The sequence below is a fragment of the Homarus americanus genome, unplaced genomic scaffold (assembly GCF_018991925.1).
Source record: "Homarus americanus isolate GMGI-L3 unplaced genomic scaffold, GMGI_Hamer_2.0 scaffold38749, whole genome shotgun sequence".
NCBI classification, from domain to species: Eukaryota; Metazoa; Arthropoda; class Malacostraca; order Decapoda; family Nephropidae; genus Homarus; species Homarus americanus.
The window spans coordinates 65,001-83,488 of record NW_024752084.1 but is presented as its reverse complement, the minus strand read 5'-3'; the positions used below and the strand labels follow the sequence as shown (position 1 = coordinate 83,488).

The window sequence follows — 18,488 nt, the reverse complement described above, 5'->3', positions numbered from 1 at the left end:
ATCTCGCTGCTGTCCATTGCTGGCAATATTATCGCCTAAGTCCACCTAAACAGACTTCTTCCTGAGGCGAAAAACTTCCTACCAGAATCTCAAAATGGCTTTAGACCATCACGTGGCACCACTGACATTATCTTTGCTGCCCGCCAGATACAGGAAAAGTGTAGAGAACAGTGCCGTGACCTGTAAATGGCCTTCATCGTCCTATCCAAGGCCTTCGACTCGGTCAACAGGGAAGCCCTCTGGCGGACCCTCAGCCGTTTTGGCTTCCCACCAAAACTCATTGCCATTGTGAGACAACTCCACGATGGCATGAACGGCAGTGTTCTGCACAATGGCACCCAGTCTGAGTTCTTTCCCATCCAAACAGGGTAAACCAAGGATGTGTACTGGCACCAACTCTTCCATTTTCTTGGCTGTCTTCCTTACTTGTGCCAGTGCCAACTTTGCCGGCGGGGTGGACATCCAGTACCGGATGAAGAGTCCTTTCAATATAAGACGACTCCAGGCGGGAACAAAGGTGTCGGCAGCTTCCATTACTGAACTTCAGTATGCAGACGACCTACCCTTGTCGCTCTCACTCAACGTGACCTACAGGAGATCCTGAACACCTACGCAGATGTGTATGCACACTTCGGCCTTGAGGTGAATATACGTAAGACTCATATTCTCTTTCAGCCTGCCCTTGGTTCAGACGCACTTCCATCATCCACCCAGCTTAACGGTACTACCCTCTCTAATGTTACCCACTTTCAGTATCTCGGCTCCCACCTCTCCACCACCTAGAACATCGATAAAGAGATTCAAAATCGGATCAGAAGTGCATCTCAAGTCTTTGGCAGACTCAGTACCCGTGTCTTCAGCTGTCGGAAGTTGAAATTATCTAGAACGTTGCACGTATATCGAGCAGTGGTCCTCCCTACCCTGTTATATTGTCGCGAGACATGGGTCACATACAGGAAGCACCTCAAGGAACTTGAAAACTTTCACCAATGTAGTCTACGCTCCATCCTCCGAGTTCGCTGGAAAGACAAGAGAACAAGTGCCAGTATTCTTGCTGACACCAACTGTAGGAGCATCGAGCATTATCCATGAACAACTACGCTGGACTGGCCATGTTATCCGCATGGACGACAGTAGACTGCCAAAGCAGCTACTTTACAGTCACCTAATGAATAGTAAACGTAACGCTGGCGGGCAACTGAAAAGGTATAAGGATAGTCTTAAGACAAACCTGAAAAAGTGCCAAATCGACCCCCTCACTTGGGAGACGATCACTCCACACCGTAACGCTTGGAGGAGCACCACACGAGGTGTCAATACTTTCGAGTTAGCCCGATTGCATACCGAGACAGACAAGCGCCAACGCCGGAAAGACGCTGCCGCCGCCCCTCCCGCAATAGATGCAGCCCTCCACACGTGCCTACATCTGTGGACAACCCTGCCGGTTCCGTATCGGCCTCTCGAGTCACCTCAGAGCTCAATAGAGAAGGTGACATCCTTAATAACTCATATCATTGTATCATAGCTGGATGATCGGCATACTCGATTCCGAGTAGCAGCAAAGTAGTAGTGGTGGAGGGTAGGTGTGTATTGATGGTAGTGGTGATGGATAGGTGTGTGTTGATGATAGTGGTAGTGGTAGTGGTGATGGAGGGTAGGCGTGTGTTGGTGGTGGTTGTGGTGGTGGTCGAGGGCAGATGTGTGGTAGTAATGGTGGTGGTGAAGGGTAGTACTGTATGTGTTTGTAGTGGAGGAAGTGAAGGAGATATTACTGGTAGTGGTGGAGGGCAGGTGTGTGTGCTGCACCTGCGTGGCCTCGCTTGATGCTGGGCTGTGGTACTACACCTGCTCCTCTCCTGCCCTGTGTGGAGCCGGGCGGGTCTTGCTGCAGCTGCAAGACTCACGCACCTGCAGGGCGGCGCCCAATGCTGCTGCTGCTGCTGCCGGAAAACTCTTTGTTCTCTTCTTAACACATGTACGAGTAAAAACACCTGCACACACACACGCACACACACATAACCCTCTTTCCTCCCCCATACACATGCACACGCAAACGCATATACACTCACACACATGCATTCAGGCATACATACATATTAACGCATTAATCCTGATGAGCATATGAATTCATAAACACACACACACACACACACGTACATATATATCCCTCGTTTCGGGTCAAGGCTCACATCTGTAATTCGTCTCGGGGTCATAACTAGCCGTTTCATGGAGAGTAAATTGAATCTCAGAGGTCACGAGACTGTGAGAGGGATCAGCTCAGTAACGAAATTAACAATAATAACCACTGATGTGTTAATGCTGCTCTCCGGATTAATTTCTCGTGTCATGATGAGTGATTTATCCTTTTGTTGATGATTAAGGATTTATTTTGGTTATTTTACATTTAATTTAGTTCCTATATGTTTAGGTTGATGTAGTGTCTTGTGGAGAAGTTGTATTGGTTGTCAAATATTTATTTATTCTAATGGTGCGTCTGTTGTCTTATGAACGACTGACTGTTTGCTGTTTCTCTGACAGTTGACTGATGTTGTCTTATGAACGACTGACTGTTTGCTGTTTCTCTGACAGTTGACTGATGTTGTCTTATGAACGACTGACTGTTTACTGTTTCTCTGACAGTTGACTGATGTTGTCTTATGAACGACTGACTGTTTGCTGTTTCTCTGACAGTTGACTGATGTTGTCTTATGAACGACTGACTGTTTACTGTTTCTCTGACAGTTGACTGATGTTGTCTTATGAACGACTGGCATCTGAATGTTTCTCTGACTGTTCTTGACAGTTGACTGATGTTGTCTTATGAACGACTGACTGTTTACTGTTTCTCTGACAGTTGACTGATGTTGTCTTATGAACGACTGGCATCTGAATGTTTCTCTGACTGTTCTTGACTTATTAACGAAAGACTGTGTTGACTGTTGTTATCTTACGAATGACAGACTATTGACTGTTTCTCTGACTTGTTGTCTTATGAATGACTGAATATACGGACTGTTTCTGACTGTTGTTTCCTCATGACTATGGACTGTTGGAGAGAAAAATCAACAGACTCGGTTGGGCAGGAGGGCGGGGGTGGGGGTCGGCGGCCACAACAATAGGGCCAGGTAACGCAGGATATGACTCGATTTAAACCTCCTATCACCTGCTGCTGAAGTCAATCCCTCCTCCTCCTGTCTCTGTCTCACTCCAGTCTATTTTTTTTCATCTCTTGCGTCGCGCATCTCATCTCTAGTTGGTATGATGACAGTGTTAATCCCCCAAGTCATTAAGGGTGGAGTTTGTATGGCCAGAAGGGCTCCAGATAAGCCCTAAGAACCCCTGTGTCTTTTGGCCCCACATCACTGTTTTCATCTGCCAGTTGAAGCCTCACGCACAGCTGCTGTTTTTCTCATCACAGTATACTCGACCCTCGAGGCTGTCTCTCACTCTCCCTCCCTCTCTCCCCTCTCTCTCTCCCTCGTCACGTAACTAATTCGCTCATTTTTCTTATCCTACGTGAATTCTTGAGTTGGTTAATATTTGGAATGGTGGGGTTGGCGGAGTGGTAGATGCAAATGAGTTGTTTGTTCGGGAGAGTAAAGGTAGAGAGGGAGGCCTAAGACATCTGACACCCTGCCCTCACCTCACGCCAAATGTCTTGCTCCGTCCATCTCACATTCTCTCGTCCAGTTTCATAGATTTTCGATTTTTTGTCTAAGTTTATCAGTTGAATCATCTACCAAATACGGAGATATTATTTTTTCTTGTGGGGGAGTTATGATGTTTGTGAACTGATCTGCTTGATTTTATGTGTCGATAATTTGAAGAGCCAAGAAAATTAAGGTATATTTTGCCATGAACATATTCAGGGTCTTGATGTTCACTCAGGTTGGTCAGCCCAGCCCGAGTGTCCACCTGCGCTCCGCTGCACACCTGTCCTTCTCCACCAATCAACGCGAAGACGGTGGACGAGTTGCCACTTCTCAACCAGGGTCGTATTTCATTTTTTTTCTACATTACTCTCTACTGTCAGTGTACCAATGGAAGGTTATATAATTATGCAGGATACGTGTTGACTAAATGTGTATATTACTGAGTACAATGTGAATTTAAAACACGTAAACAAACTTATGTAAAGAGAAGCCCGATCAAGGCTTAGTTTAATTTAGAGCCAACCAGAGGCCGTCCTTTGAGTTAGCTCCTCCCTCTAAATTAACTCGTAAGTTCTATATATAACGCATCATACTTTGGGTAAAAATAACCGATTGAAAAACATAAAGAGTTGTTGAAAAGGAATACCTAAGTGTATTCATTGACTGTAAAAAGAGGATTTCTAGGGAGTACGTCTGTGTATAAACTAACATTAACAAATAAGGTAAATAACGCTTCAACTCCGCGTCCGAAATATAGCAGGAAGCGGACGAAGTGTTGTGGCGGGGAGGGACGCGCGTGCCGGGGAGGTGGAGTATATAGCCGACTGTTACAACTCCCCGCTGTGTGTACGCGTGGTGAGCGGCGCGTGAGGTAGTGAAGCTCCCACGCCCTGGTGCTACTACAGCAGTGACATGTGTTAAACAAGATACCTGGTGAAGAGGTTGCCTAGAGTCAAGTGTAAACTAGTGTGTGTAAGTGTAAAGCAATAACAGTGACAACAATAATGCTTCAGGGTACCATGTTAACGACAGTGATGGTGGCGATGGTGCTCGTGGCACTCCTGGGACACAGTGCCACTGGGGCCGCCTTACAACAACAGCATCAACACCGTCACCAACGAAGACGGGACCACGTAGCCCACCTACAGGATACCGTCGACCGCCTCCTCCTTCAGCAGAAAATAGACCGTATACTCCTCGATAACCTGCAGAAGGCGGTGCACGATATTCAAAATAGTAAAATTAGCGTTGGTGGAGGGTCACACGACGCCCCAACTGAAGCAGAGTCCACCTTCTCAGCCTCCATCAAGGTGGTGGAGGCGGAAGGACTCGCCCTGGCTACCCTAGGGGAGAGGGTGAAGGAGATGAGAGGGACAATGACGGAGGCGATACAGTCAGAGGAACACCGTGACGACATGACCCAGCTGAGACAGGAGCTCTCCTACCTCAGGTAAAGACTGGCCAGGAGCCGCTACACGAGTTTCCGTGGGTTTAAGTTTGTACTAATATTATTACTACTACTACTACTAACACTACTTTATGGCCTAACACTACTACTACTACTAATACTATTGCAACTGCTTACACCTCTACTATGTCTACTAATACAACTACGAATCAAAATAATAATAATTACTAACAAAGCTTCTCTCACTGGTGCTATTGTTGTATTATTATTATTTATGTTGCTACAACCACTGCTACTAACTACTGCTACTAATATTGCTACTACCTATACAACTACTACATATCATAACCACTACTACTGCTTCTACTTTTAATAAATGTTATATCGGCAATAATAATAATAATAATAATAATAATTAAGGTAATAAGTACTCGACTAATAACAACAGTAATGACTATGACAGTAATGCAACTATTAACAATGATATTACCATTAATTGGGTCGTATTAAAATATGCATCAGACAACGCCACAGGTATAGTAAGTATTATCGTGTATAGTACTCGTATAATACATAATATATCCCACTAAATAAAGGTACTCGGTCTATTAAGCTTTTTCGCATAACTAAAGTTTCTATCAAACAAAGATTTTTGTTTTATTGGTAAAATTTAATGGGAATTAGCTCATGTATGATCTAATTTGTCCTGTTTCATTTAGACGCTATTTACCACCATGAAGTAACAGCACACGCGCACACACACACACACTCACACACACACACACACACACACACACTCACACACACACACACACACACACATACACACACACACACACACACACATGTAATCACAATGAAACATTAAACAGAATTGGTTCAAATGCTCTCGTGTATTCACGTTTTCTGGAGAACTTGACTAAACACAAGAGGAACTACTGTATAAACGTATTCATTTATAACTAACAGTGTCATCGTATATAAATATGAATTCTCTTGTTCCACTGAATTATTTATTAAAGATTCAGTGAGGCAAAAATTCATGTTTATATTTTTGTTTTATTCCTCGCACGGTTGATGTGGTTATTGTCACGGGGAAGTTGATGTTTCCTGTGATGTTTGTTTGTCAGATACAGGTATGAGTTAATTACCACACCTATACCTGTATGGCTGTAAGTCTGGTTCTGCGCCAACACCTGAGTAACATTAGGAAGCTGTGTTTAAGACCAGTGATGTCTTGCAGGTTGACAGAGAGAGAGAGAGAAGGACTTTTTTTATTTCACCATTAATTTAGTATAGGTGTGAGACAATATGATGACACAGGTATATAGCCAGTCAGGCAGACACCCTCCTCCACCCCCCCCCCGAGACTCCTGACACGACAACTCTTCAAAAAAGTCAACAAAGAATATAATGGGAAAATAGTAGGAAGTAAAAAAAAAACTCAATTGTTGAAACTTCACCCGAGTCATTACCGAAAAAATAAACCTCCAAGTTGTCCAAATCTTCTTTCTTGTTTCTTTCTGGCGGTTTTTTTTAGTAATACCCTGTTATTTGGGCTGCCTGTGTTATAATTTAGTATTACTCGACCAGTCATTTTGTTCTTAGTTCCTCGACGCTTCCTCTAGTTAAGTAGTTCCTGGTAATGGCGACATGTTAAAGATTCCCACAAATGATAACTTATGCATATAAAAAAAGATCTCCTGATTGATTTATGTGTAATAGTTGTTAGTTCAGCACAACGGCGGGGTATCAGGGTCATCCACGTACAATGATCAGATTTATAATGATACTCTAGTAAAATCTAATAATAATAATAATAATAATAATAATAATAATAATAATAATAAACGGTTTATTAATAGAGTTGCAGCCGGTGGCTGAAAATATGCAGACTTACATTTGAATTAGACATAATGATATAATATGCATTGAATACATTTACAGGGCTGTACAGTACATAAATCAGGAGTTGTTTATTATTTTAACAATAGATGGGATGGTGCTGTTCTTATATCTATCGGTGAGGGCTCTTATGGGCTGTATTTTGTTGTAGTGGCGGACTGCGCGAGTTGGGTGGGAGGCTGCAGGTGGCAGGAGGTGGCGATGACGAGGGTGTGTGTGTGTGTGTGTGTGTTCCAAAATATAGTCAGTCTTCTTTATTGTGATGAAAAGTTAAAGAAAACAGCATCACACACGCCCTCAATACAGCAGCTCTTCATTACTTCTTTGCTTAGCCTTAGGGCGTCAAGGAGGAGGAGAAGTAAGAGATAAAACTCGGAGGTCATAATTAAACACACACGGCGGTGGCGGAGTAGTGTGTTGTGACGGAGGCAAAAACCGGCGTCGTCAAGGTGAGTTGGTGAGGCAGCCAGCACGTGGATCACACCTGCTGCCCCACACACTACCCTGCCCCACACCCTACCCTGCCCCACACACTACCCTGCCTCACACACTACCCTGCCCCACACACTGCCCTGCCCCACACACTACCCTGCCTCACACACTACCCTGCCCCACACACTACCCTGCCCCACACTACCCTGCCCCACACCCTACCCTGCCCCACACCTTTCTCTGCGCACCCCACACACTACCCCTGCCCCACACTTCCCTGCCCCACACCCCTACACACACTACCCTGCCCACACACTACCCTGCCCACACACTACTCTCTGCCCCTACACACTACCTGCCCCCTGCCCACACCTACCCTGCCCCACTACCCTACCCCACTACCCCCTACCCTACTTACGCCCCTGCCCCACCCCACTACCCTGCCCCACACACCCTGCCCCACACACTACCCCTGCCTACACTGCCCTGCCCCACACACACACACCCTACCCCACCTCCTGCCCTACCTACCTCCCCTCCCTCGCACCCTTCCCCAAAGAGAGAGGCCAGAGCAGTGTGCAAAGAAGAAGGAAGATAAAGAGAAAGACAACGAAGTTAAAGAGATAGAGAGTCAAGGTGAAAAGAGAGGCGTCACCAGTCACTATCAGTCACCCCAGCGGCCTCACACATTGTCGTGGGGCTTATCAGAACTCTTTGTCTTCACTATCTCTACCCGGGGAGTGAATTTTTATGGGGTCGTTGTCTGGAGGTGGCCGTTGTCTGGTGGTAGTCGTTGTCTGGAGGCGGTTATTGTGTGCGGGTGGTCGTTACGTGATGGTTGTCATTGTCTGGAAGCGGTCGTTGGGTTAAGATTGTCGTTATGTAGAGGTGGTCGTTGAGGTAAAAAAAAGTCGTTGTTTGCTTGTGGTAGTTATGTTGAGGTAATCGTTCAATGAAGGTGGTTGTTATTTGCTGGTAGTCGCTTCTCGTAAGTGGTCGTTATATCAGTGAATAATTCTTAAGGAAGAAAGTTGTTGAATGGAACAGCTGATGCAGTAAACACAAATTAGCTGATGCATTAAACACAAATCAGCTGATGCAGTATTAAACACAAATTAGCTGATGCGTAAAAGCACAAATCAGCTGATGCATTAAAACCACAAATTGGCTGATGCAGTAAACTTTAAATTAATGCATTAAACTTTAAAATTAGCTGATGCAGTAAACACAAATTAGCTGATGCATTAAACACAAATCAGCTGATGCAGTAAACACAAATTAGCTAATGCAGTAAACACAAATTAGCTGATGCAGTAAACACAAATTAGCTGATGCAGTAAACACAAATTAGCTGATGCAGTAAACACAAATCAGCTGATGCAGTAAACACAAATCAGCTGATGCAGTAAACACAAATTAGCTGATGCAGTAAACACAAATTAGCTGATGCAGTAAACACAAATCAGCTGATGCAGTAAACACATAAGAACATAAGGAGTCTGCAATAGGCCGGTTGGCCTGTGCATGGCAGCTCCTGTCGAGAGTTACTACCACTCTCTATCATCCATGAATCTATCCAGCCTCCTTTTGAAACTTTCCAGCGTTCCAGCACTTACTACAAAGTTGCTAAGCTTGTTCCACTCGTCCACCACCCTATTTGTGAACCAGTTTCTTCCTATCTCCCTCCTAAACCTAAGCTTATCCAACTTAAATCCGTTGCTCCGAGTCCTATCCTGCTCGGATATTATAAGAACTTTATCTATATCCCCTTTATTAATTCCTTTCACCCACTTAAATACTTCTATCATATCTCCCCGCACTCTTCGTCTTTCTAGGGAATGCAAGTTAAGTTTCTTTAACCTATCCTGGTATGGAAGGTTTCTAAGTCCCGGAATCATTTTCGTCATTCTTAGCTACCGGCTCTAGTGAAATATATCCATTCTATAATAAGGGCACCAGAACTGAACCGCAAAATCGAGGTGCAGTATGCTTATAAGATATAGTTGCAATAAGACCTCTGCACTCTTATTACTTACACTTCTAGATATAAAACCCAATACTCTGTTTGCCTTATTTCAGGAACATTAACATACACTGTTTTTTTCAGGCCGTAGGTCCGAGCACAAATACCCCTAGGTCTCTTTCACAAGTCGACTTCTCTAGGTTGATGTTGTTAAGCCTGTATACGTTGACAGTATTTGTTCTTTAATAATAAAGTACGCTTCCAATATTAAGTACGCTGCACTTGTTGGTGTTGAATTTCATTTGCCATTTTCCAGACCACCCCTGCAGTTTATTTAGATCCTCCTGTAATGCATTTGCATCCTGCCCTGAATTAATCTGCCGCCCTATTTTGGTGTCATCCGCAAACTTGCTTATGTCACTGCTGATCCCAGTATCTAGATCGTTTATGTAGATTATGAACAAGAGTGGGCCTAGTACTGACCCTGGGGAACCCCACTGGTTACATGCCCCCTCAGATTTAACACCTCTACGCTGACCCTCTCGTTCCATCAGTGAGCCATATTTTATCCAATTTAAAACTTTCCCCTCTATACCATGAGCCTTAATTTTTCTCAGAAGCCTCTGATGCGGTACTCTGTCAAATGCTTTGCTAAAGTCTAAGTAAATAACATCGTAATTTTCGTCATTATCTACTACCTCGAAGACTTTCCTAAAAAACGTCAGCAGATTTGTTAGACAAGATTTTCCCTTTGTAAACCCATGTTGAGAGTCGTAGATTAATTTGCTTTTCTCTAAATGCGATCGGATGCTATCTGCTATAAATGATTCAAGAAATCTCCCCACTACTGACGTCAAACTGATCGGCCGGTAATTTGACGCTGATGCTCTGTCTCCCTTTTTGAATATGGGAACTACATTTGCCTGTTTCCACAAGTCTGGCACAACTCCCGTGTCTAATGAGGCACAACTCCCGTGTCTAATGAGCTGTTGCAGTAAACACCAATCAGCTGATGGAATAAAAATAACCATTTCTCTCACCTGTGTTGTTATTCATAAAGAGTGAAGAAGGATAATACGTGATAAAGGAAAGAGAAGGAAAGAGACAAAGAAGGATGAGGAAAAGAGAATTAGGATGAAGAAAAAAATTAGGAAAAATGTACAAGAACAAACAAGAAAGGGAAGATAAACAAGAGAAAGAGACAAAAAAATAGAATTTACAAAAATAAAGAAAAAAGCGAATCGTAATGCAGAAGAATGTGATAAATAGACAAAATAGAATAAATGAGAAACTAAGACAAAATAACCAAATATAGAAAGACGATAATTTAGAAGAAAAAAAAGAAAGTAATAAAACTAGAAAGTGGTGATAAAGTAGGAGCTGATGATATAGGGTAAGAAGAGGAAGAGGAGAAGGAAGTAGGGAGAGTTGGTGGTGTCGGAGAAGTAGAGGAAGAACACTGGGATATAGGAAGGATGACTCGGTTAGGATAACAGGAAGAAAAAGAAGGAAGAGGAGGAAGAGTCAAATTATGGACTGAAAGAAGGAAGTGGGGAGGCTGAAGGAAAAGGAAAGAGGAGGGTAAAGTAAATGAGGTAATATGGGAGGTAATAAAGGAGAAAAAAATAGATGCAGCCTAAAAGAAAAGGGAAGCACATAATAAAGAAGAGAGAAAGATAGAAGTAGGTGATAAAGCAGTAAGAAGGGGAGGAGGATTATGAGTGATCAGAAGAAATAATTGAAAAGTTAAAGGAGAAAAGAAGCAAATGGTAAAGGAAAGAGGAGAAGGAGGAAGAGCAATAAACAGGAGGAGGAAGAGGAGGAGGAGCTGTAAACAGGAGGAGGAGGAGGAGGAACGATAAACAGGAGGAGGAAGAGGAGGAGGAGCTGTAAACAGGAGGAGGAGGAGGAACGATAAACAGGAGGAGGAAGAGGAGGAGGAGCTGTAAACAGGAGGAGGAGGAGGAACGATAAACAGGAGGAGGAGGAGTGGGCCGTGACCCGCCTTCCTCCCGTTTGACCTCCGCCCCCCCATGACTAATGTCACTTCCTCCCACCTCATGTAATTGTTGGGGGAGCTTTGTACACCTCTGTACTGTACACTACACCCATGTACATCACCTCCCGTGTACATCACCTCATGCAATTAATAGGAATCTCACTTTATGCCATGGACATTTTAGGTAATTGTTGGAGGGAGTTTAGTACATCCCGTGTACTGTGCACTACACCCCGTGTACTGTGCACTACATCCCGTGTACTGTGCACTACACCCCGTGTACTGTGCACTACATCCCGTGTACTGTGCACTACACCCGTGTACTGTGCACTACACCCCGTGTACTGTGCACTACACCTCGTGTACGCTATATCTTGTGTATACTTCAAGTAATCAGAATTGAGTTCATCCCATTAACGTCACTGTGCACTGCATCCCATACACACTATAACACGGTACACTCTGTACAGTACATCATGTGTACATTGCATATGTGTATACCTTCCTATGTACACAACACCTCATGTGTGCTCCCTTGTGTACACTGCGTCCACAAACACCTCACTGTTTTCCTCTCCTGTGCATACTCTGCCACATACACAGTCATATGTACATATTTCATATGTACACTGCACGTCCCGCGCACACTATGTAAACACTTTATTGACACACCTGCACCTGCGCCGCCAGCCTTCAAACGTCTGTGTGTGTGTGTGTGTGTGTGTGTGTGTGTGTGTGTGTGTGTGTGTGTGTGTGCACCAACTGTACGATATATACATATACAATACTGTGCAATGATACGTGGTATTATTAAAAAAAATCATTAGAGAGAGAGGAGGGTTTGTAGTATTTGCAATTGTATTGAATAGTTTTACAGTAAAAATAGATTTCCAACTCAAAAGCTGAACAGCAGAAGAGCGTTATTTGTGTATTTGCTTAACTGCAGTACTGATGACTGTGTCTCTCGAAACGTCACTAAAACTGAATTAAAACTTGTGAAAAAAAACATTGGTGAATGATTATGAGTTTATGCTGATAACTAAACCACTGACTATGTATGATTACAATGAGGAAGGTGTGTGTGTGTGTGTGTGTGTGTGTGTGCGTGTGTGGAGGTGCTGCACAGGGACGGACGCCTCGTGTAGGTCTTGCCTCGTTTGGATGCAAGGAAGGACCTCCCTCCCCTTTTACACTTCCAAACAGGATACATTGCCCCCTTCCTCCATCCTGCCCCTTGTATTACCTCCTCCCTTTCCCTCCTTACACCTCCGCCCCTCCTTCTTACACTACCTCCCCCTATGCCTCCGCCCCTCCTCCTTACACCTCCCCCCCCTCCTTACACCTCCCGCTGCCTCCTTACACCTTTTCCCTCTATCCTCGACACCTCCGCCTCCTTCCTCCCCCACCTCCCCCCTACTCCCTTACACCTCCTCCCGCTACCTCCCTTACACCTTTCCCCTATCCTCGACACCTCCGCCTCCTTCCTCCCCCTCCTTACACCTCCCCCTCCTCCTTACACCTCCTCCCCTCCCTTACACCTCCTCCTCCCATCCATCATCACCCTCTATATAGGCAAGATATACACAGCCCCTTCCTTCTTTTTTCCTCTTTGTTCTCCTCTCCCCCTTCCTCGTTTCCCCCTTTTAACGACTCGACATTGACAAGATCTCCCTAACTTTACCCTAAACTCTCTCTCTCTCTCTCTCTCTCTCTCTCTCTCTCTCTCTCTCTCTCCTCACGTTGTTATCCTTCTTTTTCGACTTCTCCTTTCCTCTACCTCCCCTCTCTCATTCTACCTCATACCCTTCTTCTCTTTCCACCTCCTCTTACATATGTTTATCTTATTTTCCTTCCCTTCTCTCTTCGCCCCGTGTCATGGCTCTTATCCCTCCTCTTCTCCCCTCTCCTTACACCTCTCATCCTCTTCTCTCTTCACCTCCTCTCCTCTCACAGCTCCTCTCCTTATTAATACCAAACCACTCTACGCCCCCCTCTTCTCTCTCCACTCTGTTAATGAGCCTATATCAACCGGGGCAAATTGTAAACACTGGCGGTTCTTGAGTAACGCCTTGGGGTGATGACTCTCCTCTGCTGCCGGGCGTCACCTGGGCTATGTGTCTCAAGGGATGGTAAATCTAAAAGACAGAAGCAGAGCAACGCGATGCCTAGATAGAGAAAGAGAGAGAGTAGAAAAGGATGAAGGAAAGAGGAAAGGACACGATCACAGGATGTGGGAGGGAACGGGATGGCCAACCCAGGGACCTGATGATGATGTTGAAGAAGAAAGAGGCAGGATGGTGGGGGGGATGATAATGATAAGGATGGTGGTGGTGAGGCAGGGTGATAATGGTGATGATGTGATAGGGTGATGATGGTGGTGTATGGTGGTGGTGGGGCAGGGTGATGAGGGGAATAATGTGATAGGCCAAGTGATGGTGGTGTATGGTGAAGGTGGTAGTGATGACGGCGATACATCAACCATAATTCCGTACAACTTCCCTCTGCTGACATCTCAAATGACTGACAGACTGAGTAAGCATTGAAGGGTCTATTCAAAGAGTCAGCAGGTGTTACGATGCTGAAGCAGATTACTGAGCTAATAGACACACTGTATAAACATTCCCTTTACACAGAGTCCATAAAACTGCACCGTGACAACTCCGATTATCTAAGCTGGACAAACTGACGACATACTTTCACACTTCTACACAGAGGAAGCTTTATAAACTGACGCCTTGTATGTAACAGTCCTGCTAGATGCGTGACTCAAATTACTATCATCAGTCACCGGTTCGAGTCACTAACTTGGTGTGGGATCCAGGTCGTGTCTGTGCTGGGTGGAGCATCACACAGAAATAATCAACACAAACTTTAAACATTTGATCATTAGAGTTAAATCATCGTAAGCAGATTCATGGAAAATACTCTCCAAGAACAGTAAAGATCTTAAACATTTCTCTGCAGCAGTACAAAACACGCAAAAAGTAATAATTGTCAGTATATTAGCACCTAGTACACCTCCCCAACAGTGCAAAAAGTCGCATGAATAAAAAGCCGAGGTGTGCGCGGGCCAACACCAGGTTGCGTGAGGAAGGTTGAGCGGTGGGCGGTGTTCACAGGTGCAGTTGGACAGGTAATACTCAGTAGCTGGGGTTGATGGTGACCATATACCTGACAAAGAATTATAGCGTGCATGACTGCCTCCTGCCTGCCCGACCCTGCAGGAGCCATCGCGGGTAGCCATTATACCATGGCTACTGGTTGTGGCTTCATCATAGACATTGAGTAGCAAAAACTCGATGCGGTTCGTCATCATTGTGAGCAGGTAGAGGGAGAGGGGTGTGTTGTCAGCTGCTGGGCGGTGGTCGTGTGCAGCCCAGCCTGACTCTGTGTGTGTGTGTGTGTGTGTGTGTGTGTGTGTGTGTGTGTGTGTGTGTGTGTGTGAATCCGTCCTACTGTTATAGTTGTTTGTGGTTTTTGTTCTTCTTGAATAACTTTGAACACTTGACGAACGGCTTGTATCTTCTGGCTCCTATACCAGGGTTTAAAGCGTATTATTCTTCATAATGGCAGACGCGAAATGTGTTCTTGATGATGAGTTTCTCGACTTTAACTCTGCAGAACACAATGTAAGTTAATTGGTTATACTTGAATGTACTTGAACATTCACAGCGACAAAAATTAGCTTATCTAGCCACATTCTAACGCCTTTAGCGGAAGAGGTTAATTATTTATGTCTGAAGGAATTATGACTGAGGAGCCTTGGAGTATATTTTTACACACACACACACACACACACACACACACACACACACACACACACAGTGATCAATAACTAGCGCTGTTAGCGTTACTGATCATGTATTGATCTACCCGCAGGAACAACTACCACCACAACACAGAACAACAACACTCACGAAATACCAACCGGAGTGTTCAGACCTGATGTTGAGGAGGAGGAGTTGGTCATAAGCAAATGCAAATTCAGTGTTCGGGGAAGGTAATGAGTGTTGCAAGACGCTGCCACTGCCTGTAGGGTTCTCGTGTAAGATCGGCCAATAATTGAGCACTTCCGGACAACCTTGCTACCTAGACAGTTGCTAGATGGTCGGGAATCCCTCTCGTTATCCTAATGACCACCGTCCTTGTTGCCCCTTTTCTACTTCCCCTCTATCACTTGTTAGTAATGGACGAAAATTCACCGCTTCCCGATCTTGATCGCCTTCTAACTCCCTCCATCCCTTCTCTCCCTCCCTCCATTACTCCTTCCCTTCCTCTTTCAGTCTCTCCCTCCCTCCCCTTCCTTTCCAACCCTCGTTTTCTCAAGCCCAAAGAAGTTCTAGGTAAGGAAGGGAACCTGGTGCTGGGAAATGATCGAGTAAGTTATAGAAAAATCGACTCACACCTGTTGACCCTCGGCTAATGTGCGAGTTATTACCTCCTGCCTCACACTCACGGCTGATGACAGCTCTACCCGTCATGACTGATTCCCTCATACGCGATCTACAACTGCCTGAAATAATTGAATCATCTTTCTGCTTGTTCAATTCTTCTCCGATGTTATTAGTGCTTGTGGTTGACCTGTGATCTCTCCTCTTCCCCCCCTGGCCCGGCACTCAAGCTCGTGGGCGCCACCGGGAGACGTTCATCACCGCCCCTAATAGTTAACACAGCCACGGGAATGTTGTGGCTTCGTTCAGGGTTGAATTTATCACTCGGCGACCACCTGACGGACTGACATCACCGCCTGCGTTATTGGAAACTGCCCGAGCTGCTTGATCTCACACACATAGGGACAACCACAAACAGTCTTTTAAAACCAGAGACGAGATAATTAAGTCTCCGGAGTTCTGGATTTTTCTTTTAATCTTATTTTATCTTTTCATTGATTGATTTATTTATTCAGACAAATAGAGCAAAACATAAATTACAAAACACGCTAGACACTTCACAAACAACAAACAGACGCAGAGCGATACAATTACGTACATTCATTTACACCACAGTTAATGATAGCGGGGAACAAGCACTGCAGAACCCCTCTCCCTCCCCCTCCTCCCCCTGATTCCCCTCTCCCTCCTCCTCTCCCCCACCCACAATTTAAGTGTTGATGAGCTTCTAACTACCTCGTTACAAGGGGCTGTTAGAAGAGGCGAAGGGCATGAGGAATGACCTTGTTAGGGCAGAGAGATACAGCTGTGTTCTGCAGGTGAATCAATAAACACAAAGAAAATAATAGTAAAAGAATAAAATAATCACCAATAACCTCACTTGGACGACATTTTGTGTGACTAATGTAATAATAATAATGATGATAATATAAACAACTACAATACTCTCACCTCTTCATAATAAACTCTAGAAATATAAAAACTCCTCAATAACCTTAAACCAATAACATAAAACTATAATCAATAACATTAAACTACCACACAATCACATAGATGGTTGTTCAGACACGTGTAGTACAGTTTGTGATAAGTAAACATTTTAAAAGGTAAAATTATCGACTGTAATGAGCTGAGTGTGATACCTGCCGCCGTGTGCTGTAGGTGTGGCAGTGACTTTATGAGAGGACAGGTGAGGTTATGGCTGCTGTGTGGGGGTTACACCTGGGTTGTTTGGGTGGTTGTAGTGGTGGTGGTACTCTACAGGTTTGGTCGGTAGGTAGATAAATAAGGAGGAAGAAAGGTAGTGTGGTAGGTAGATAAGTAGATAGATTGGTAGATTGTTAGGCGGGTGAGTAAGCAGGGTGGAGGATAAGCTAGCAGGTAAGCAGGTAATTAAAGAAACAGGTAGGTTGATAATTAATTGGGTTTATTTTATCTAAATCATATTATTTGTAAATCAGAAAATAAATAAATAAATCATATTTCTTCGACGAGAATTTTTGGGGGAATTATTTTATAGGTGTTTTTATCCACACTAATTGGTAGATAAGGAGGGGGGGAGGGAGGTAGTTAGGTAGATATATAGGGGGTCGGTAGATAGATAGGTAGTTAGGTCGGGAGGTAACAGGTAGGTAGACAGGTAGCTGTGAACTCGCCCTCCTCCGCCCCGTGGGTCAAGGTGCTTCTACCTGGTGACCCCCCGCTGCTGCCGCATCCTGCCCCTGCTGCGACTAACCCCTCCCCTACTGTTCTGCTGCTGTTCTCCTGTTATTCATTCTTCCACTGTTATGCTGGGGTAGAATCAGAGAGAGTGTTCTTGTTGTTAATTCTCATATTTCTGTTGTGTTCTTGCTTCTGTTTTTTCTTCTTATCGTGGTGTATGTGTGTGTGTGTTCTTGTTTTTTCTGACCTAAGCATCTTCCCTTCTCTCCTCCTCCTCCACCAAAAAGACTGTCAGCTGTTGGGCGTTCGCTTGTAGGCCTCATGTTAACGCTGTGCTACTCTACCACACTAGCACTAGCACTACCACACACCAACACCCCTACCCCAACCACCACACCACTCCTACTCCAACCACACACAACTACCATCACCACCATCAGCACCACCACCATCACAAGACTTATGCAACAGAGAGACAGAGCCTTTCATCTCAATGACCACATCCGCTACAGGTCCCTTCGCAACCGAGTCATCCGCGAAATACGCACTGCAAAGAAGTCCCACTACCCAACCAAATTACAACACCTGAAGCAGACCAACACCAGTCAATGGTATGGTAAGCTTAAAGAACTCTGTGGACTAAACAATAAGACACACACCCTCCCCTTCCTCAGCCATCTCACTAATGTTGACGCAGCTGAGCAATCAAATAACCATTTCGCTACTATATGCCAGACGCTCCCCAGGCTTGACACAACCACTCTCCCTGCTTACCTACCAGCCCCCCTTCCCACTGACTTAGTAGAAGAATTTGAAGTAGCAAAACGCCTGGACAAACTAAAGTTAAAACGCTCTACCACCCCCATTGACTTACCAATGAAACTCTTCAAGGAGTTCTCCCCGGAGCTTGCTAAACCCCTATGCTCCATCGTCAATGCTTCTCTCAGTCAAACCAGATGCCCAGCTGACTGGAAGACCTCTTATGTATCACCAGTGCCCAAGTCAACCAGCCCACAATCCTTAAATCAGCTACGACCTATTGCAATCACCCTAATACCCAGCCTAATCTGTGAAA

The 18,488-nt window shown here is 44.7% G+C and overlaps 1 protein-coding gene across 1 annotated transcript in view; it reads left to right on the top strand.

Annotated features, from left to right (window-relative positions):
* Positions 1-4,486: 4,486 nt before the first annotated feature.
* The window catches only part of LOC121854933 (paramyosin-like), a 54,052-nt gene continuing 40,050 nt past the window's right edge, over positions 4,487-18,488 (top strand). Inside the window, exon 1 of the mRNA XM_042349744.1 lies at positions 4,487-5,103. Coding sequence (XP_042205678.1) covers positions 4,658-5,103 — 446 coding nt within the window. The 5' untranslated portion in view covers positions 4,487-4,657. The remainder of the gene's footprint in view (positions 5,104-18,488) is intronic.